The 22,303-nt window shown below is 46.1% G+C and overlaps 1 protein-coding gene across 1 annotated transcript in view; it reads left to right on the top strand.

Moving 5' to 3' along the window:
• The window catches only part of TTC17 (tetratricopeptide repeat domain 17), a 61,902-nt gene extending 54,680 nt beyond the window's left edge, over nt 1–7,222 (top strand). The window contains exons 23-25 of the mRNA XM_057408711.1: nt 1,472–1,591; nt 3,741–3,884; nt 6,135–7,222. Coding sequence (XP_057264694.1) covers nt 1,472–1,591; nt 3,741–3,884; nt 6,135–6,266 — 396 coding nt within the window. The 3' untranslated portion in view covers nt 6,267–7,222. The remainder of the gene's footprint in view (nt 1–1,471; nt 1,592–3,740; nt 3,885–6,134) is intronic.
• The last annotated feature ends 15,081 nt before the right edge of the window (nt 7,223–22,303 follow it).

Raw genomic sequence — 22,303 nt, 5'->3', positions numbered from 1 at the left:
TATTTTGTTAAGCTCTATCCTGTGCTTAAACTGTCAAGCATCTTGCATAGCTCTCTAGTAAACTTAAGCTTGTCAGATTTCCCAGTGTTTCCAGCCCTGTAGTGAGCAGTATTGCTGGTTGTTGGATATATATCTGAATCTGTTTCAGTGGTTCTCAGCCCTCCTCTTTCTTTCTTTCTGTGCTGCATTGACTTGGAGTTTGTGGAAAGTTTCCTATCCAGTCATGATCCTGGCATGCAGTGGTCAGACAGCTTATACTTCTTACTTCCTTTTACCTTATGCAGTGTTGGGCTGAAGTGTCAGATGTGTTCAGGTAGAGGTACGGCACCATATGCAAGGCTGCACCAACTGTTCTCCCCAGAGAAAGCCCAGCTTCCAAGCTAGGTTAAGGCTGTGAAGGACCTCAGCTGAGGGCCTTGGGAGGAGATGGTTAGGGACATCATTTTCTCAGGATCTACAAGGTGGATAAGAATATAGGGATTATTGTTATATGTTTACGGTTAGTGGGGAGGAGATCCCAAGCTGCTGTAGAAGAGAGAGCTCAGCCAAAACAGTTTGGTGCCCTTAGCCTGTTCTACCAAAAGCCATCCTAGGAGCTTATTGTGCTTTGAAACTAAAGCATGTATTTGTCATTCCCAGAAAGTAAAGATATTATGCTCATGTTGCAGGACTTAGTTTCTTTATATACTTCAGACGTATACTAACTCTTTCTCTTACATGCTACAGATTCCCCTGCAGGCAGCAAGCTTTATCCACATAAGCTGAAAATCGAGTGCTGAGAGCAGAAAAGGCATTCTCAGTAAAGCTAGCTGTGTTGGAAATGCAGTACAGTTCTTGTGTCTACCAGTCTCATTCAGTATTCACAAGAGCTAATCAAACAAATCAAGATGGCTACTTATCTAATTGCATATGTGAGCATAAACATTCATTTACTGTGTCTGAGTCCATAGAATTCAAGCACATAGTATTTTGCTTTCTAACACGTGACATGGGAGTCAGCCAGCTTTAGGAACCAAACTTAATCAGCTAATCTTGTCAGGCTTCTGCTCTGAGCTGCATCCCAGAGCATCCTTCCTTTTCCCAGAGAAAAAGGGCAAAAGAGAGCCCAATCAGCTAAGTTAGCTGAGTTTGTTGCTTTACGTTGGGTGATACGTATGCACATCTAGATGCTCAGCTAGAAGCTGTTGTGGCTGCTGAAACTTTTGTTGCTGTTTCAAGCTATTTAGCTGCTATTCCTTTCTTAAGAAAGTGATGCTGCACTTGGAATCTGTTTCATTTGGCAATCTCATTTACCTGACTATTGCATATATGTTGTTAGATAAGAAACTTTTTGCTGCTTTGAAATAGTTTAATGCTATTTTTAAGTGTAACACCCTCTACCTCAATATATAAATAAATTGGAAGAGTCAAAGACAGGAAGACTTTACTAAAGGTGTTTACATGACTGGTTTTTGTGTTCTTCTTTTGTCAGAATCAGACTTCATGGGTCCTGTCTAGCATGGCAGCTCTTTACTGGAGAGTGAAAGGCCAAGGAAAGAAGGCAATCGATTGCTTACGGCAAGCACTGCACTATGCACCCCATCACATGAAGGTGTGTATGCATGTGCCCACTACTCAGATGAAACAGTGTTTTGCTTGTCACTATAAAGCTTTCACAGACTACCATTAAGACCAATATCGTGTGTATCAGTGTCTATAATGTGTTAGGTATGAGCTAGTTGTGGTGAAACCTCACAACTTTCACCACATGTTTAGTGTGAACGGTCTCTCCTTAAAAAAGAGTAAGGGAAAGGGCAACTGCAAAAGGGGTTCTGAGGAAGTTTCTGCACGTCAGTGGGTTTGACACCTCTGGGCAATGCAGGCTCAACCTTCCTCCTGTTATGTAGGACTTGGAGTCTTCATCAGCCTTTGACTGGACAAGTCTTCTGAGATGCGGGGTAAATATTTTCTGGTTATGTGTTTAAAGAGGGGAGGAGGTGAGATCTAACTTAAATGCTTAAATCTGAAGTGTTTGGGCTGTGAATCTCAGCTGGGCACTAGCACCTTTGTGTGGCAGTTGTGCTTTACTCCAAGAAAGGCAGGACTTCGGACGTAATCTTCTGTTAATGTTTCAGTTGACCTAAGTGCTTTGTACCCTTCACCTTGCCACATACAATGCTGAGCATTGCGACATCTATTCTTATACACCAGCCCCCCCACTTCAAACTGATAAATGCAATATAGGCTCCTCACTCAACATTGCAGATTTCACACTGGGACCTGAACAGCAAAGGGGGGCAGGATGGTGAAATGTGTACTCCTTTTTTTGACCCTTGGTCTTAAATCCTTCTCTGAAAATCAGGAGACAAAGGAATTTACACTCAGCGTATCGTTAGGAGGATTTAGCCATTAGCAGTAGAAATGCCTCAGCTAAGAAATGCACATTCCCACTTCTTGTCCTGTGTATCTATGTCTCTCTCCTGTAATCCTGTCTCTTGGCACTTGTCCTTTTAACACGAAGTTGGAACCAAGATCTAACACAACAAGTTCTCGCTTGTTTTCCTGTCTATGTAACTGGGAATGGTTCCTCAGAAATGGAGCCCTTGGCTGTGTGACTTGTGAGGGTCAGAGTATGGATTGTAAACTACAGGATGGCAAGATCATGGTTTAGTAATGTTGTTTTCTAGAAATGTGATGTAATGTTCCCTGGGGTTGGCTGACTCCGGATTTGTGCCTTTGTTTTGCCCTCCATACTGAAGCTGCCTCCAGAGAAAACCTTGGATCTTGTTTGTAAAGATCCAGCCGCAGCTTGAACTCAGTGAGAGTTAGCACTGAATTAACAGCTATTTACTCTTTTGTTTCATCCTCCTCTTCCATTTTCTGCACTCTGGCTACTCTCTCGTGCCTTTTCTCATGTAAATAAAAGGTAATTAATTTTCCTGTGGGCTTCTTTTGGGATTTTGACTTCCATAAGATCTGCTTTGCAAATGTGAATGACTTATCCAGCAAAGGTACTCCTTGCCTTGTGGAGGTTGAGGAGGCAGGGATCAAATACATCCAGAATTGTTTATTGTCCTGCTGAGGGCACCTAAGACTTGCTCTTTCGCAGTGTTCTGTCCTTTGAAGCCCAGCTCTCAGAGAGTCTGTTATGGCTGCCAGGGCTTAACAGTTTTGTCAGACAAGGTCCCAGTCTGGAAATCCAGGAAATAAAAACCATACCATCAGTGACTAACTGGGAAAATTTATTTCTAGCTCTTATCCAGCATCTATAGGAATTCTGTTGCAGGATAAAAACTGCTGCATCAGCTGCAAACCCTTTTTTCGCTTCCCTGCTGTCCCTTTTTGTTCATATTCCTTCCCTTTTTATGCAAGAGCTGAAGAAATGTGGTCAAAGAAAAGAGCTTCTCTTGAGGATGCATCTCATCTTTGGGGAGAAAACTAGTGCAAGGTCATCTGAAAAGTAATGTACATCCTAGGACACTTCTGTGAGTTAATTTTGTGAGTTATCTGTGCCACAGCAGTGTTTGTTATTATTGTGAGCAGATGTGTGTAGGTGAAGTTTTCTTCTTCGTAACCCAGGTCCAAATGCCCTTTCGTAGTAAAATAAATCTGGCTCATCACTTTCAAAGGCACCAGATAGTGAAGTGGGAAGTAACCAAGTAAGAGTGGCCGAGTGGTGGAGTCTTCCATTGGTCTTGTTGATCCTGAGACAGTTCCAATGCAAAGAACCTCACTGTTTATCACCTGCTCTTCTCTTCCAGGATGTACCACTAATAAGCCTAGCAAACATCTTCCACAATGCAAAACTCTGGAACGATGCCATCATTGTGGCTACCATGGCAGTGGAAATAGCACCACACTTTGTGGTTAATCATTTCACGCTGGCAAATGTCTATGTAGCAATGGTGAGTGTGCTGTCACCCACTTACATCTGTCTTTGGTACAGTATCTAGACATGAAATATACAAATCTTACTCTCATAAATCAGTTTGAAGGAGCAACATTCAAGAAGTTGGGGTAAGATCAACAAGAAAGAGTATTTTTGAGTGCCAGAACTCTTATTACTCATTTTACTCTTGTTATTCCTTTAATACTTGAAGACAAACAAGTCTATAAGCTGGCTTCAGAATGCTGTCTGCAAAGCTTTAGGACAGTAGTAAACAATAGGTAATTTGGGTTGGCTGCCTCTACAAACACAGGGTGTTTTTATAATACTGGACATTAATGATAAATTGGATCTCTATCCTGAAGAGCTTTGCTTAGCACAATAAGATCCCAGTTCATTGTGGTGGTGAACAAGCACAAGGCAAGTTTAGTTTCAACATCTGGATTATCAACACCCAAAATGATTTATAGATTGAACTCAAATTTCTTCATGTTCTCTATATATTCTAATCTACGATTTAGCTTTCAGTGTTTACTGTGAACACAAAACGTCCCTTTTATCTTATTACTGCTGGGTTTGTTCTTGTGTGTTTCATCCCTATCATTAACGGGGCCAGTACATGTGAAGGGTAAAAGAGGCACAGTTAGACTGAGACATAGTTGATCTCTATTTCTGTGTCAAAAGTGTTTTCAATTACACATTCCTAAGTATCACTGCCAGTTTTCATCACTTGTCACACATTTGTCTTTAGTGTTTTGCTCCCGTGGTTGAGAGGATCACACAGATAACAGGGCGAGCTGGGGAGGTGATCATATATTATGGCTATCAAGGTTGAGAAGAGTTGAAATGCACAGTGGAAGCAAACTGAAGCAAGGCATGACTTGTTTCTATTAAGGTGTTCTGACAATTGCTTGGAAGAAATTAAGTCTAAGTTTGATGCTTGTCTTGCCAGTATCTTTTTCAAGTTAGCACAGTGCCTAAGGATAACTTCATTTTCCCTGGATCTAAAAGTTTTCTCAATGAAGCTCTATATTCGTTATAAGAAATGACTGCAGCAACGAGGCAAAATTCATCTTCTGGATTAAATTATACTAACATAAAGACAAGTTAGTTTATTTACATCATTTTTAACTTGCTGTATTTGAGAGGTGACTGACCAACAGATTGTAGATGTCATGTTAATTGATAGTATGGCATTGTAGAGCCCAGCATTCATTTATCTGCAAAGCTTCTCAGTAAGTTGTCTTACAGAGGGGAAACAGTTGGCCACGTTAAGGACTGAGAACTTGGGATAGATGCTGTTGAAACTGTTGGACTCTAAAGGAACATCTTAATAGTATCAGATCACAGCAAATGTAAATTACAACATCTAAAATGGAAGGGTCTGATTCTTGTTTTCATTGCTGTGTCAATGCTCCCACAAACTAATATAGGATTTTCTGTGTAATTCCATATTGAAACTGTATTAAAAATACGCTGTATTAAAATACACTTTTTACAACTCACAGTGATTTAGTCAGTGTTTATAATGTGGCCAGAAATTAGTATTATCTCTATTGTACAAATAGATTTACTGAGACAAGGAACTTAAGAGAACAAAACCAGTGTTGAAAGTAACTTAAAACCCCAGAATGTCGTGGATCTTTTCCTCTCTCCTTCTTCCAATACACTGTTGGATGTTGGTGTGCTTTCCTAGTTAATAGGAAAGTAGGGTGCTGTAGGTAATTAGATTTCAGCTATAGAAAAATAGATGTTATTTCAGCATGATGCTCCTTACTGCCATTCTGGAGCCTAGCTTATCAATTGAAATTGTCTAGCTATTATATGCTTTTTAAGATTTTGGTGGGTTTTGTTTTGGTTTTACTTCATCTTGAGTAATCCTTAAAAAGTGATTTCAGGTTGTTTCTAGCAATGTTGGCTTTTCAGCCTAGTTGATGGTTTTGCATTGTCCAAGGTGTTAAAACCTTGATCGATGTAAATTCTGACCGAAACCTGTTTTAAAAGCTACTTTTAACAGCAAGAATGCTAAGTTCTACTATCAAAAGGAAAAGGTGAACAAGAATTGCTCACCCTTCCATAGATTATACAGAATTGGGTATTTAATCCAAGAAAATATCAGTTACCTGGGGTAGAGGGAAGGACCACTCCTCCCTCAGGTTCAGTTACTTTTGTGCATACCATACACAACTACGTAAGACAGGAAAGGCGAAGAAAGTGTGTTTGGTGTTTTTAGAATTGACTCTTTGCAATCTTCTCTCTTTCTTTACAGGAAGAGTTTGAAAAGGCAATGAAATGGTACGAGTCAACACTAAAACTTCAGCCGGAGTTTGCCCCAGCAAAGAATCGAATCCACACCATTCAGTGTCATTTACTCCTGAAGAAAGAGCGTCGGTCTCCTTAGAGCTCAGCGTCTTTCTCTTTCTTTTTTACACCAATGTCATTACTCTCTATTCTGCTTTTAAGTGTGCTGAGAGGAATCGATGAATCAAAATTTTTAACAAGACTTACAAAAAGAGATGGGATTTGGATCAAGGGGTGTTTTTTTTGTTGTTGTTTTTCTCAAATATAAGAACATCTTTGGAAAATATATTTCACAGACCATAATTTGAAAACATCCGTGTAAATAATTAAACCAAGAAACTTCCATGAGTCCATGACCACCTGTTCCAGGACCCTGGCACTGTTAGTTTTTCCTTAATGCTCAGATTGGCATCAGCATCCAAAATAACTTGCTTCATGTCTTAAAGTCAATGGAAATACAAAGCACACACCCATACCAAATAGTAAGAAGAGATAATCAGCAGTTCATCCATGTGAAATCCATGCTTTGTCCGGTCTTGTTTACTCCATACCACATCACCTGCTTTTTTGGAAGGAGAGGGACAAGATTTTAAATACTTGTAAAAAAATACCCGTTAGGAACATCAAGTATTTTTGGTATTGTTTCTTTCTGTTGGTGGATGAGGAGGAGGGAACAGCAGGACACTGAAATCCAAGTGGTTTTGCATCTTCCTTGCAGAAAAGAGAATTGGTAAAAACCCCAATAAGATGTTTTATGTTTGTCTGTATATTCATAGCCCTCTGCCTCCCCGAGTGGCTGATTCACTAATTCTTTGTCGACTATATTTCTAGCTGTTTCGGTATAAGGTGCAAGTTTATGCTCACTCTGAGCTATACTTTGAGCTTCCGAGGAGGAAAAGGAGGGAGGCGGTGTCCAGGTATCATCAGCAACTAAGTCAGGTGGAGGATTTCCAAATCAGTCGTGTGTGTGGTTGGTGGAAGACATGATTCTCCAGGCATCCGTGAGGAATCAACAAGGGCACATATTTGAAATAAAATAAATTGTTTACGAACAAATCCCAGCTTCTCTTCCAGTGTGTTCCATGCGCCGGTTCCAGGAGTCTAGGCTTGGGGATCCTCAGGAGCAGACAGAGCTGGGGAGGTAGGAAAGCCTTCAGCATTCCTGATTAGACAGTGATTTTCTGCCTGTCGTGGACAATTCCCTGCACCTCTCTGCCTGACTCCTTTTCCACGGCAGAAGGAAATAGGGAAAGTTAACTCAATCAGCTGCTGTCGTGTAACCTGCCCTCCGGCTTCTTGTGTTAAACACACTGCCTAGTGATTCCTTTTAAGGAACCAACAATGTTCATGACCTTCCAATCTTTTCCCTCTTTCAGGGATGCAAATGAAGACCAAGTGTGGCAGCAGTGGAAACTATGACATCAACATAGTTTGTTTTAATACTGTAACTTTTTACTTTGGGAAAGGATCCTAAATGTTTTTCTATGTAATTGAACATGAGCAGTTGGAATGCAAATTTTACCTCTGTTTTATTGCAAGTAATTTTTGTTCATCTAAAAAAGCCTGACAGAGGTATGAGCAAGTGCTACCGTTGGGTAGGTTTTTATTAAAAATGGGGGAATGTGATAAATTTTTGTCAACAGAGCCAACAGTGTGTCAAATTTTATTCCCTTCCCAAGGCTACTTGGAGGCTGGATGCTGTGGACTGGAGGCAGGCGTAGCTGTATCTATGTAAACTCCAAGAGGAAGATCACTTTCTGGAAGGTCTGATACACCGTCACGAGGATTGTGGACTGGGATAGTGAATTGCAGAGATTTCTTACATTAGAGGTGTGGGAGGGGAAACTGGTAAGGTGGGTACAAGGAAATGGAAAGAAGTTCTATTTGAGCTAGAAAACAAGAGCAAAGCCTTTTCCTCAAACTAAAGCAATGTGCAGAGTAGCTGCTTTTGTTCAGTTTTGTTGACTGAGCTGCTTTACTTTCATAGGGGTTGATAAATACTTGGGAGTCACTTAAATATATTGGGCAAATCTTCCATTTCATTGCTAGTTTCAAAATGTAGTATGCAAAGACTCCTCTTGATACAAAGGATCCACCTTACTGTTTAGTTTCCTGATGTGTCATATGGTCTGATCAAGTGGTCGCCACATGCTGAACTCTTTTACTGCATCTGTCTTGCTGATGATGGGTAATGTTGGGATTAAGTGAAGGGTAAGGCTGGTCCTTAAGAACCTAAAGCAGCAATATTCAGAGCACAGATGGTCACCCTTGGCTTTGACTAAAGATGGAATTAAAATAGACCATTTTTGGACCACCAGGGGTTATGCTCATGGAACGAATGAGCACTTAAAATTAGCCATTAATACTCATGTCAGCTTACATCTTGCTTACTGCAGTATTTATGTATTTTTTATTAGGCAGTGCAGCAAGGTGCACCATACAAACACCATACCAAAGGCAGGAAAACTACATTTGTGTGCATGACCATGCTATAGGTTGGTATTGCCACCAAGAGCAGGCCATTGCTCCTTTTGCTCTTGTTTGCTTCTCCAGAGAACTTGCACCTTACAAATGGCTCTTGAAAACTGCAGTAAATCTGATTTCATGTGATTTTTTTCCCCTGAATCTTAGTGTAGTACTTTAAGGGAATGTGTGCTGCCTTACTCTCATAAAATTTGTATGTACAGCTCTTCCTTTGCTACTTGGTTGCTGTATGCTGTAGCTGCCATACAACTAATGGTAAAATAGCTTCCTGCAGCTGTATTTTCAGAAGTTTGAGGTAGCTCCTCTTTATTTATGCACTGCATAGGCAGTACGTAAAACTGAAGCAAAGAAGCAAAAAGACCTACTTGAAAGCATAAACTTGACCTAACGCTTGCAGTAGGGTATGTGTCTAAATCACCCACTGATGAATCTAATGGGGAACGCTGGCCCCTGCCCTTGGAGAAGGTGAATGGAAGACTCCCCTTTCTCATCTCCGTGTCTTCAACTCTTCTGTGTAAATGCAAAGATTGGTGGGTTCGAGTGGTTGGGCTGTGCTCTAATGTCAGTCACAGAAAAACTCATGCTGATCTGATGAACAAGTTGGGCAGCACGTTGAAAGGGAGGACAGTGAATTTTATGGAGCAATGGTGCAATTCCCTGCGGGATGAGCTAGCTATTTAAGGCTGACATTCATGTCCTTCCATTTAAGATACTTTAAAATAAGCTAAGGTAGTTGTCTAGGCTCTATCTTCAGTAAATGGAAAGGATTATTACCTTGAGAGGGTGATCCACCCTCCCTATTGTAGAGCGTGACAAACTGCCTGTTCGAACTGCCTGTTCCTTTCCATTGACTGTTAAGGTACCTTTGACCAGCTGAACTTCAATATGATTTTTAATAATGAGACTTAGTAACTCATTTCGTATTGACTGGCTCTGCTAAATATATCACCAAAGTAGTCTAATTTAGGGATGACATAGAATCATAGAATAGTTTGGGTTGGAAGGGACCTTAAAGATCATTTAGTTCCCACCTGAGATTACCTAGTTCCAACCTGACAACCATAGGTAAATGGCAAAATCCTCTCTTCTCAAAAAGCTTTTTTCCTCAGAAATCAAATATAAATGGGGTATAAAAGTCTCAATGCAGATAGCATCAGCTCCTAATATGCAGGGGCTTTTGAGGGCAAAAGCTAGGTGAAGAAAATCAGTCGACTTCTGTCTATGGAATGGTGGTTTAGATTTGACATTGATGGGATAGTTGTACTGGTCAGGGCTGCACTCATGCCATACAAAAAAGAAACCCCAGTATACCACACTGGCACCTGATGTGACCCTAGCAGCACATTCAAACCACAGATTTTGCAATGCACTGGAGGCTGGGATCTTGATTTCCATTGCTTGTGGACACCTTGCATCATCTGTGATGGCCAGTTTTCATAACAGAGTATATCAACCAGAAGAGTTTTCTGATGGAGCTTTCAAACTCTTTTCCCTAGTCTCTAACCCTCCCTCTTCCCTCTTACAAGAAAAGGATTTAAACCAAACAAAACCCCCATAACCTCTCTTTATGTATTAGCTCTATTGCAGTATTGTGATGCTTTTGCTCCCTGTGATTGACTAGCAGTGTAGAACCTCCTGGGCTTAGACCTGCTTCATGAATAGTAACATTCCTCCCGTTATTGCTGTCCTCCTGTATGACTTCAGGCAAGGCATTTCCCCTCCTCACCGTACCTCTCTTCCTCCCACACGTTGTCTGATGTCTTCCTAGAACATATGGGGGATTTTGGAGCTGGAATCATCGCTGTTTATGTCTTTGTAGGAGAAACAGTTGTAGTGCCAGAGAACACAAATAGTAGCAACGCAAATTAAAAACAACTGTGTGGAGACCCATGAAGCAGGGAACCTGAATAGTCTCTGTATCAGCACTGAAAGAGTGGAAATGCTTTAGGAGAACTTCCCTTGGCATTCAGAAAAGGCAGGCTCCTTCACCAGTGCTACTGGATGGGTGGTCTTCCCATCTCCAGCATCACTTAGAGGTATCCTGGAGTGCTGTAGATTGCCTTGATGTCTTAGAGGACCAGCTGGCCACATTTGAGTCAATGAGACTCTCTTGAAAGAAAGTCCCCATAGAGTAAGCTCTGTCACTTGTGGGATTGCTTATTGATTCTTTTTCCCCCTCTTGGTTGGCTGAACATACTCAAGTGTGCCAGTATTGATTCAAACAAAGCAAATGGGTCTATGAGCACTGGAGCTTATGGAGCTTTCCTATCAGTCTGTGGTGGTCTTGCAGTGTCTGATGGCTGGTCACCTGTGAGAGCCAACAGAAGGTTGTCCTGCAAGTGACTACCAGGACAGGACAAGCAGCTTAAAGGCAATTTGGTTTTACTATTATTTTAAGGGAATTTATATATTCTGTACATAAAATGTTAAGGTAGTCTGACTTTAAGGGTGAAGGTGCTCATACTTGAAGCTTTTCTCATTTCTTAGTATTGAAAAGCTCAGGATGGGCTAGGAACAGTGTTTTGTTAAGACTGACTGCTTAAAAAGGCAGCTCCTTGACCTTTAACACTTAGTTGGTTTCTCTGAACCTTTTAAACCCGATGATCTGCTGCTGGATTCCAGAGCAAAACCAACAGTAACCAAGTTCAGCAGTCCTAGAGGAGGTGCAATCACAGTGCCACAGAAGGAACAGTTTCCAATACAGGTGAGTATGAGTTGGCTTAGCGGTATTTATAATCCAGGGGGATGGTCTGAAGGCAGGTGTTTGGATTTGTTTTCTCTTTAATCCACTTCCAGGCTGCTCCTGCCATGTTCAGCCCTCCAGAATGGGGTTATTACCAGTTATAAACAGTTTCACTGTTTACATGTATTTGTGCCCATGGCATACAGGTGTTCCACAGAAGGGCATATCCCTGCTCCGAAGGGCGCACAGCCCCAGACACCAGCCCACAGTAGCTTTCCAGTGGTTCCAGACTTTGTGGAGCTCATTCTGGGATCAGAATCAGACTTGTTCAGTCAAACCATCTGGCTGCCCTCCTTCCACAGTAACACCACTGCTGATGTTAGAATCCGCATCTCTACCAAAGCAAGCCGTTATCGGTTTAGTGCAATTTAATGGAAGACTTTCAACCTGAATTTTGGCTGTTTTTTGACCTTAATCCGATCTTGTTTTCTCTCTATAATTGTCTAATTCTACTGGTTTTTAGAAAAGTAAGTTATTTCCCAGTGCTCCAGGTTTTGCAGGTCACAGAATGATAGCTTGAGTTACCACTATGTCTTATGAATGCCATTTGCTGCCTTGCCTTGTGATCCATATGCTGAGGAATAAAGAGGTATTTTAAAAGTCATTAAGAGGCATTAACCTGTGGGCAGATGGAATCCAAACAGTATAAATGAATGGAGGGAGCCAGTTCTATCCAACTGCCAGGCTGGGAGCTAAGGTAGGACATCATGTTCTTTAGGAAAAGAAACCAGGCTTTAGTGGTGAGAGTCTCAGAGGAGGAAGAGAAAGCTCCAGGTGAAAGGAGGACCAAGGGTCCTGCTTTTGTAGCATCAGAGACTGTTTCTGACTGCAGGGCCAGAGGAGGTGAAAAGTACAGAGAGGGGGCTTGAATGAATGATTTCTTCTGGTTGTCTGGGAAGGTCAGAGAAGAAGGAGGATGGATGAAGCTGTGAGTTGATGCTGCAGACGGTGGTGCTACCGACACGTAGAACTCTGCGTGTTCAGATGTGCTGTATGTTCTCATAGTCTTTGGAGGATGAAGCTGCTCACCCCCACCAGCAAGTGCAGGTGTTTGTGCCAAGGGATGAGCATAAGCATGGAAACATCCCCTGGGTGATGGGACAAAAGCTCCCAGGGCATCTTCTCAACTCCCAGCTCCAAGGTAGGTCCCAGAGCCCAGGGCAGTGTGCTTGAGAGTGCTCTGCAACCACACCAGCACCTCCTCTGCTCTGCCTTACAACACCAACACCTCGGTGTGCTGCCAGCCCTCCCTTTGAATGCAGTCATGTAATACTTTATCAGTCCATTTGCTAAATTGTAGACATCTTAGCATCCATACTCGCCTATAGTTGGGAGTTCTGATGAAGAAGCATCTGTGTTGAACCTGCTGGTTTCATGTGATGCTTCCTACTTCTTGTATTAGAAGAGACCATGAACAGTTGTTGTCCTTTACCTTTTCCATTAGATGCTTATCTAAGACATGCCTTTTTGACTAATCCAAAGCCTGACTATACTTGGTTTGGGTTTTATCTTATTAACTCGTTTGGGAAGGTAGAATACTTGCTTAAAGATGAGGGGCTTTCTAATAAGGAGACTGTTCAGTATCTGCAATCTGCTTTTTCTCTGACTTCTTCACCTGGATTGCAAGTACTGCTGGAAAAGAAAGGTCAGGATGTGACTCAGGTAAGTGAGGTGTTAACACTGAGGTGGCCAAGCTATAGCCCATACACCAGATGCATCTTCTGGCCCGCTTGATCTGGCCCTCTTTCTTGGGGCCCTGCAGGTGCAGTGAGGTCTATGTTGGTGACACAGGGCCATGTCTGCCTCTGGGGACGTCTGAGGAAGAGTTGTACATACAAGTGGATGGCATCATGGCAAGTGTGTATGTCCCCAAGCATGAGAAGTACATGATACATGCCCTGCCGTGTCAGGTAACAGGAATACGACACCCCTTTGAGTGATCACTCCTCTGGCCAGACAAGCTCAATGGGGTCACAAAACATGCTTTTTTAAAGACTTTGTACTAAAAGGCCAGGTTGGACACAGGGCTTGAAGCAACCTGGTCTGGTGGAAGGTGTCCGTGCCCGTGGCAGGCAGTTGGAACTGGATGAGCTTTAAGGTCCCTTCCAACCAGTCTGGGATTCTATGGCATTGTCTGCCCTACCACACTGGTATGTCTTTGCATACCACCCTATGAATGCATGGGTGTACCACTATGGGAAACAACCCTGGGGTTAATTGTAACCATGGGGTATAAAATGAACCACCAATTAATTCACTAAGCTAGTTCTAGACTGCCATAATGAAAACTGGACCTAAAACCTTTGTCATCTGTGTTACCTGTTGATTACAGCAGTGCCTTACAGTCTTTTTCAGTGAATTGAATGATCTTCCAAACCCCAATTAATTCCTCACTGTCATCATAGGGCAATTTTAGTTATTTGGAGTGGCTCGGGCAGCACATCTGCTTGCAAGGGTTCTTATCCTCATCATTGTAGGTTTACATGGGACTTCAGATTTCTATAGGGAAACCTCTTGCACATATACAAGAGCCACCCCTAGCAGGAGCATCACTAACAGCTACAACCTAACTGAAGCCCTCTCCAGCTTCTCCAGCTCAGGCAGGAAGGAGAGCATTCCCTCTGGAGCCGATCAGATCAATGCAGGTATCCTGACAAAGAGCCCTGTGTGTCCCCTTTCAAAACAGGGTATTCTCTGCTTTTGGAAACCCAGAGTGTTTCTTAGGAACTACTTTTCCTAATATGTTTCCAAGGCATTTTGACCGGAGGAGCAGACAATTGGGCAGGTTTTAGTGCATTCAAGGCTTTTTTTCCTTCCAACTGGAGCACCTGCAAGAGTAAAAGAAGGGGAAGTGGAGGGAATCTGGGTGGGAGTTTCCTTAGAAACTCTTCAGCAGAGAAGCTGGGACAAACCCCTTCTTGTGCTGTAGTTTCAACCTTCCTCGGTGTGAGGTGGAGCACAGCCTTCCTGCGTGAACCCAGGGATGGGGCTTTTATTCTCGTTCCATCCTTTTACTTCTTGGCTTAGCCCTGAGCTTTCTCTGTTGCCTTTTCCTTGCCTGAGTGGCAGTTGTACTTCCCTCGCTCTGGATAGCGTGTCCCATCACATCAGCTCGCTGTGAGCTGTCTGTTCAACACACCAGCCCTTCAGGTTAGTGAAAAAGGAGAGGAAGGTTTTCTAATACTCCCCAGCGTGGCACCAGGACGTTTGAGAGGGGAATGGGAGCTGTGGGTGAATTCACAGGGGTAGTTAAGGAGCTGATGTTCACCACCATAGTGGATAAGGTGGGAATGAATTCATCCCTGTGACTCTCTTCTAAGTGCTACCTGCAACCCTTGGTTACCACCTCATCCCCTTGCTTGCACGCTACTCCTGAGGTCTTCAGCAGAACGGATCCTGGCTGGCACAGGTTTTGGGGGGATACCAATGAGTTTTATTCTTTTTATGTTCTTTTATTGGGTTGATCCTGTTAAGATCCTCTCTTATCGCAGCTGGGGTGACCAGCTTTAGCTCCTGAGCACCCACATCTCTCTGCACCCCACTTGCACATCACACAGCTCAACCACCTCTGTGAGCACAGCACAGAGCAAATGGAGGAGACAGAGAAGGTCGGAGGAAGATGGGGCTCTGGAAAGCAACAAGGCAGTGGCAGCTGTCAGCCTCCAAGTGCTTCCCCTGTTCCTTACAGTCTCCTCCAGCCTCTTAGAGCTGCTGTGTGGGAGGAAAGAGCAGCACCAGCAGCTGGAGGAAGGTGGGAGGAGTGGGAGGAAGAAGAGGGAAAAGCACCTGGGGGCTGAGAGCCAGGCTCGCTGCCTGCTCCTTGTGCAGCCCCTCCAGCTGTGTTGCTCTCACCCACCCAGGAGCCGAAGGGGATGAGGAGCAGGCAGTGGCATGAGCAATGGCTTGTGGGGCACCCCCCCCCCCCCAATCACCCTCACCGTGTTTCTGCCTCCCTCCATGCCAGGAAAAGAGACATTACTGGTACTGAGCCTCCCCAGCACTGCCACTGCCTTATTCCCTGTACCTCTGTGTTAATGAATGGGCAGCTGAAGCAAAGGAGTGTCTAAGGATAAAACTGTTACTGCCTCCCCTCTGGACATATTTGGACTTGGATTGATGGCCTGTCCTACCAGGAGCAGGTAAGAACTGTCCCATCCCAGTACACCTCTCCTATCCCACAGACTGTCCCAGTATCTGCCTGAGGTCTGTTTGGGACTGGGAGCGCCATGTTTCATGAGTGGCCCCTCCTCTGCACCATGCTCTTGGTCTCCACTGACAGAATTGGGTTTGGGGTCCCACTTGCTGCCTGTCTTTGTGTGCCAGCCTTGGCCCTGTGCTTCCTGAGAGCACAGGCTTGTGCCCTGCAGCACTGGAGCATCCCAGGTACCCGCTCAAACCCTCCTTGCCCATCCATGGAGGGAGCCGTGTTGAGCTGGTTGATGGCACCTCTCTGTCTCTCTGTTCCATGTATTTCTCCCCGGGGTGGTTTTGCCACTGGGGCAATGTACCTGGGTACCACTTTAGGGGTAAACTCCTCTCCTGGGCAGGATTTTGGGGGGGGGGGGGGGGTCGCGGATGCCCCGCTCTGCCCCCGCCATGGGGTGAGAACCGGGGATGCGGGGTGGGGGGGGAACCATCTCCTCTCTCCGGCAGAGCCAGAAGCTGCTCCCGCAGCCCCGGTCCCGGCGGCGGGGGCAGCCCGGGGTAGGGCTGGGGATGCGCTTTCCCCCCGCGCTGCCTGCAGGTGGCAGCCGGAGCCCAGCTTGCGGCGGCGGGGCCGGGAGGGGCAGCGCCTGGCAGCCGGGCACGGCCCCGCTTGGACAGGACCGGGCGCCCCGTTGGGTCCCCGCTGCAGGGTCCGGCCCCCTTAGGGCAGCGGGACCCCCATCCCGGGGGCACTGATGGGGAGCGGTGCGCGCCTGGGCGCAGCACCTCGGCTGCCGTCGGTGTGTCCGTCGGTGTGTCTGTCTGCGTACCCTGCACATGGGGCTTCCCCGCAGTCTGGTCATGGGTCCTTACAGGGTTCGAAGTGACAGCAGCCCCCAGGGTGGGCTCCAGGCTCGGTGTCCGCCATCCGCACCGAAGTACGGGCCCCACAGGCCCGGTGGTGCTACCCGCTTGGTCCCCTCGGCCCAAAACAGAGCCGGGGGAGTGCTGCCCACAGACGGTGGCAGCGGGCGGCCCCTCTCCCTCTGTTACCGGGGTGCTGCCGCCCGTGGGTTGCACAGCTCGGCCCGGCTTCGCCCCCTCGAATGTCGGGGGTTTGTTGCGTTGTTGGCTCTTTTGGAGACGGAAAACCCCGTGGACCCGCTGCGGGAAACCCGGGCTTTGCTGGGGGGTTCTGAATCCCACCCTGCGTGGGGCTGCACGTCCCTTTCTCCCTCCCCTTCCCCGTGGGTCAGGATGAGCAGCATCAGCCTGGGGTCCCTGTAGGGTGCAAAACCCATTGGCCCCTCTGCCCGGCGCAGAGGGAGGGACCGGACGGGACGGGCGAGGGGCGCTGGGGGCTGGAGGGGACCTTCCCCTGCCCACACGGCCGGGAAACCGCAGCTCTTTAAGGCAGGGATGCGGGACCCGGGGTGCGGGATTCCCGGCCATCCCCTCCAGGGCAGGCGGTGCCCGCAATGTGTTGCTGCTGGATTCACCCCCTTCAGCTCCCCTCAGCCCATCCTCGCAGCCACCGAGCCCGCTGCTCTGTGCAGCCTCCCGCCGATCCGCCCTGGGGCTGAGCTGTGCAATTCCCTCGCCTTTCGCCGTGGGTTGTTGTTTTGGCCCAAACCTTAGTCACATCCCTATGGATGGCACGATTTGCACGATTCTTTCTTTCAAGTTGACCCTTCTCAGCTCCTTCAGCAGCTCAGCCCCTCACCTCTGCGTGCCCTCCGGCTTCCACAGCAGCATCCCTCCCCAGGCTGTTCGCGGGGTGTTCCCTGCTCACCTTCCCTCCTCTGGAGAAGGCAGAGGCTTTATCCAGCACTGCCTCTGTCCTGAAATGTCTGTAATTCAGACCAGAAGCCACCTCAGGCTCTGTCAGCTTCAAGCCTTTGGGGCTGGATTCCTACTCGGAGAACAACGACACCGCTTGCTTACAAAACTGATTGAAATGCAGTCCAAAACAGCAAAGAGAAGAGTCACGCTCAGGACCTGGGAGTGAAAACATCGGGGCTTCTCCTCTCTTTGCCACCAGACCTGCTGAGACAGGCAGCATCTGCCTGTTTGGGCACCCAGCAGGGCAGGGCTGGTGAGGTGCTGCAGGCATCCCCACCTCATGTCCCATCACCATTCCCTACTCCCTGCTCAGCCCCGCGGAAGGTGGTGGGAGATAAACTGGGGCTTTCCCCTTCAGGGTGAGGCGCAGGAGCTATGGTCGTGGTGGGGACCTGTCCTGCCTGTGTCTATGATGTTCTTTAATACCTTAGGAAACATACGGGACTGCAGTCTACAGGGTTCCTAGTCTGTCCCCCTCCCCGTTTGCCGGCTAGGAATGCTCTTTAAAATGTATTAAAGGGGGGAAAAAATATCCAAGCTCTATTAAATGCAAAGAAATCATGAAAAACAACAAGGAACAAAAGCTCTCAATCCTAGCTGAGCACTGCACAGACAGGAACCTGCTCTGACGTACATGAGCACCCCATAGGGATTAACTCTCTCCTGCCCAACAAAGCCAGCCTCCTAGTTTCTACTTTGCAGCACATTTTGTGTGCTATAAATGTATTTAATCTGGCCAGATAGGGAGATTAAAAGGTACAGGCTTAGTACCCATCTGCAGCTGCCTCCACCCAAAAAAAAACCCCACAACCCTGGTCCAGGATTTCCCTGCCTGTGTGACAGATCCAAAGAAATTCCCGTTGTGAGGCAAGAAATAGGCAGCAGAAGCCTGAAGCAGAACGAAAAGGGGAAGCTTTTGGAGTCATTTCCCCCTTTGCTTTCCTGTAGTAAATATGCAGAAGGGAGGTTCATGCATGTCTACTACCAACCAGTTAATATTCTGCCATCCCTCACCCCTTAACTGAGGTTCCTAAAGCCCTTTGCAGCCACTGCTATGTTCAGTCACCGGTACCCCCATTTAGGAGGTGGTTGGTGTGATTAACCCCCTCGTACAAAGAGGGGCAGCGAGCTATGGAGGGGACTTGTGTAAAGGACCTTACAGGCAGTACCTGGAACAGAAATTAGGAGGTGGGATTCTCAGGTTTTACTTGAATCATTCAGGAGTCCTCCTCTTCCCAAACCTGCAGTGCCAGACCACTGCAGCATCAAACACATCACAGCATCCTCCATCTTCCTGCCACCTTTGGTACCACATCGGGGTGGAGGGATATGGAGCCTGCAAGCCTCCAGACCCTCACCTGCCTTTCTAGGGATTGCCAATTTAGAAAGCTGGACTGGGAGATCCACACTTTTGGCTATCATCTGCATTGTCCTTCATTTCATCATCACCAAGGAGGGAATTACATGGAAATGACTTGCTTCAGGTACTGTGTCACTCCATCTGTCCCGTGTTTAAGCACAGTGAGAAGGTCTGGTGTTTTTCCTGATGTACCATGTATTCCTATTCCATTTCCTTTCCCTGCATCTGTGGGCAATTCAAAGTCTCACCACGGGACCACCTGCACAAGGATGCAGCCTGTCGCAAGTCTCAGCTGTGGCTGCAGCAAGAAGTGGGAACAGTGGAGAAGAATTCCACTGCCATGACAATGAAGGGAGAGCATTGCCTAAACGAGCTCATATCCCACCATATTCAGCACATGTTAAGTTCTCTCTTTTATTTTACTTTCAGGTCTGACTGGACAACGCCAGCTTCCTCGTATCTGCATGGGAGATGTGTAGCCATCAGCTCTGATAACCAGTGATCACGGTACATCACGGGACCTGAGCAAGAGTCTCCATGGCATCTAAGACAGCAGGGAAACTCCTGTGACAGAGGGGAGATCCTTGAGCACAGGTAGGTCACCACGGGAACGATGTTTTCCTTGAGAAAGCCAAGTGTAAAATAATCCCTAGTTTTCACTCTACTGCAAGAAAATCACAAAAAAAAAGAGAAGAAACTGAAACTTCTCCCTCAAAAGAAAAGGGGGAAATGGCTTCTTGGGAAGAAGGGATTTGTGGCAGGGAATTCCTCTTGTCTGCACGTCTGTTCTAGGAAAGGAAAATGTTCACGAGCTGCATCCATTTCCCAAAACATCACATCTACTTTTCTTAATTCAGTGCTGGTGCCATGCTGGATCTATGCTTTGAGTTCATCCTAAGATGAGACAACGCTAGGCTGAGCATGCCTCGTTAGCATGGCAGCAATGTGGTATGAGACATTCAGGTGTTGCATGCTATGAAAAGCATGGTGGACCAATACTGAATTCAAAGCAAGGTTCTGGCTGATCTTGCTAATCCATTTGCCTGGTGTTTAATGTGTTTGTGCTCTCCAGGAGTCAGTGCAGTGTAGAAGTGTTGGGGGCAAGCACCACAGGTGACATCCTTGACTTTTCTGAGCCTCTTGTCTTCCTCTCGACGGTACCTAAAGCCCTTGCCCTCTACAAGGATCTGTCTAGGAGCAAGTGCCAAGTTGCAGAGAGGTCTCAGAGTGTTGTGGATGAGATGGGGGAGAAAAGAGGGAGGAAGAGGCAGGTGACAGTCAGAATGTGAACAAAACCCCACACTAATTTCAGGTTTGTGTTGCTCAAAAGCTTCTGTTCGGTGGCATTTGACCAGAAATCAGAACTTCTCAGCTAAGATCAGGCAGACATCAGTGTGGTTCAGTGCTCTTGAATGCTACGGAGGAAGGCTTAAAATCCCTTTAGTGCTCCTAACTGCTTAACATTCATCTACCTCTAGAAAGCCCAGCAAAGACTTGTTTTCATGTTGGTTTAAGTGTCCCAAAACTTGGGCTTGAAACCTAAAACCTTCCTCATCCATAGCTTTCCTTCTAGTGATAAGACCACAGCATCACAGATCCTCTTAAGGATCTTAAGTTAAACCCTCTTTCTTCCAGTGTTGCTCTTCTTGTCTCCATTTGCTAATTGTGAACATGGAAACTTGATAGCCTCATGCTAGAGCCTTACAGATCCCCAGATTATGCAGCAATAATTAAATTTAGGAGAGCAGAGGGAAAGGAATTAATATGAAAAAGAAAGAAAAGAAGAAAGCAATGCCCAGAAACGTGACAATGACTTTAAATGTGTGGTGTGTGGCCAGTGACATATGAGTCACTTGAGCCTATCTTTATAAGAGTATGAATAAAAGACCCAGCTGGCCTGGTGCCACTGCCCCTGTACACATAGGAGAGCTTTAACAGCAGCCTGAATTGTCAGCTAGAAGCTTATTGTCATCAAGGCAAGTAGACATCTTAGTCCTTGTGCTGGGGTAAGAGTCACCCTGCACCTCAAACTCCTATTGCAAGTCTTCCTCAGAGCTGTGCTCTGTAGATGTATTTCTCTTCCTTGCCTTTATGTTCCCATTTGACTTTCATGATCCCAAGAGAGTTTTCAGAAGTAATAGTAGGTATCTGGGTGTCTTCCTCTCATAGTTACATTGCCCACAGCTCTTGCAGCTCTGCAGCGCAGGTTCACTCTACACCTAGAATCAGTGAGGTTGGAAAAGACCTTTAAGCTCATCCAGTCCCACCATTCCCCAGCACTGCCAAGGCCACCACTAACCCATGGCACTGAGGGCCTTGTCTACATGATGTGTGAGCACTTCCAGGGATGGTGACTGCACCGCTTCCTTGGGCAGCCTATCCAGTTTCTCCACTTGACATGAATGCGGTCAATGCTGAATCGTTGCACTTATTCTCTGCAGCAAGGAGAGGTCCTCTGTGAAATGGAGATTGTGGTGTAATTGATATTGATAAAGCCTTTAAGAAGGTTGTTTTGACATCTGTCAGGAGCAATGCTGGTTACGGTTGACCCTGCTCTAGATAGCAGGATAGATTAGATAAGCAATACAGGTGCCCTGCTCTGCTGCTTTGTGACAACCCCCTTAGAGAAGTTTCCATCACCATTAGCTTGATGAACCTTCACAGCCAAAACGTAAAGAGAAGCCAAGAGCCTTTTTCATAGAATCCCAGACTGGTTTGGGTTGGAAGGGACCTTAGAGCTCATCCAGTTCCAACCCCTGCCATGGGCAGGGACACCTTCCACTAGAGCAGCTTGCTCCAAGCCCTGTCCAACCTGGCCTTGAACACTGCCAGGGATGGAGCGTTTACGACTTCTTTGGGCAACCTCTTACAGTGCCTCACCACAGTCATAGCGAACAACTTCTTCCTAATACCTCATCTAAATCTCCCCTCGTTCAGCTTAAAGCCATTTTCACTTTGGGAAGAGAGCTTGCAGTAAATCAGTGTACTTCCAAACCTCTGACTGTGTAGACACAGATACATCACAACTGCAGATGTTGGTACCCTGTCATAACAGGGACAAGGGTCCATCTTGCCCCACACTCTGCTGCCAAGGAGCAGACTAGAGGGAGGTTATGAGCATAGCATAAATGCTACCTCAACCCCACCTCCCACCCCAGGTGAAGCAGCCACTTCCCTTGGGGATTAAAGCCTGGAAAGAGGGAAGAGAGATGGTCCCAGAAGGATGGTGGGAGCGCAAGGCCGATATCACTGCAGCCACACTCTTCATCCCTTAATCCCCACAGAATAAGGTGTCTTCTAAGTGGCTCTAAATGGGAGTAACACATGAATTCCCAAATGAGAGAGGGAATTATGCAACTGTGAGGCAACCGATCTCATGTTCATAGTGCTGGGAAGGAGAGGAGCCCTCCCCCGCTCCTTACCCGAGCAGACAGTGAGTGGGGTTTCCTTAATGGGAATCCCTCCGCTGCTTTCTCCCCCAAATCCCTGGCTCGTGCGGGTGGGGTGTGCTGCATCAGGCAGTGGAACGAGGCTTGTTTTCCATTCAGAGGTTCAGCTGAAG

Source organism: Pezoporus wallicus, unplaced genomic scaffold (genome assembly GCF_028554395.1).
Source record: "Pezoporus wallicus isolate ANWC-B61680 ecotype Strahan unplaced genomic scaffold, APGP_CSIRO_Pwel_v1 contig_6382, whole genome shotgun sequence".
Lineage (NCBI taxonomy): Eukaryota > Metazoa > Chordata > Aves > Psittaciformes > Psittacidae > Pezoporus > Pezoporus wallicus.
Note: the sequence above shows the minus strand (reverse complement) of the source record. Positions and strands in the feature narration are given on the sequence as shown.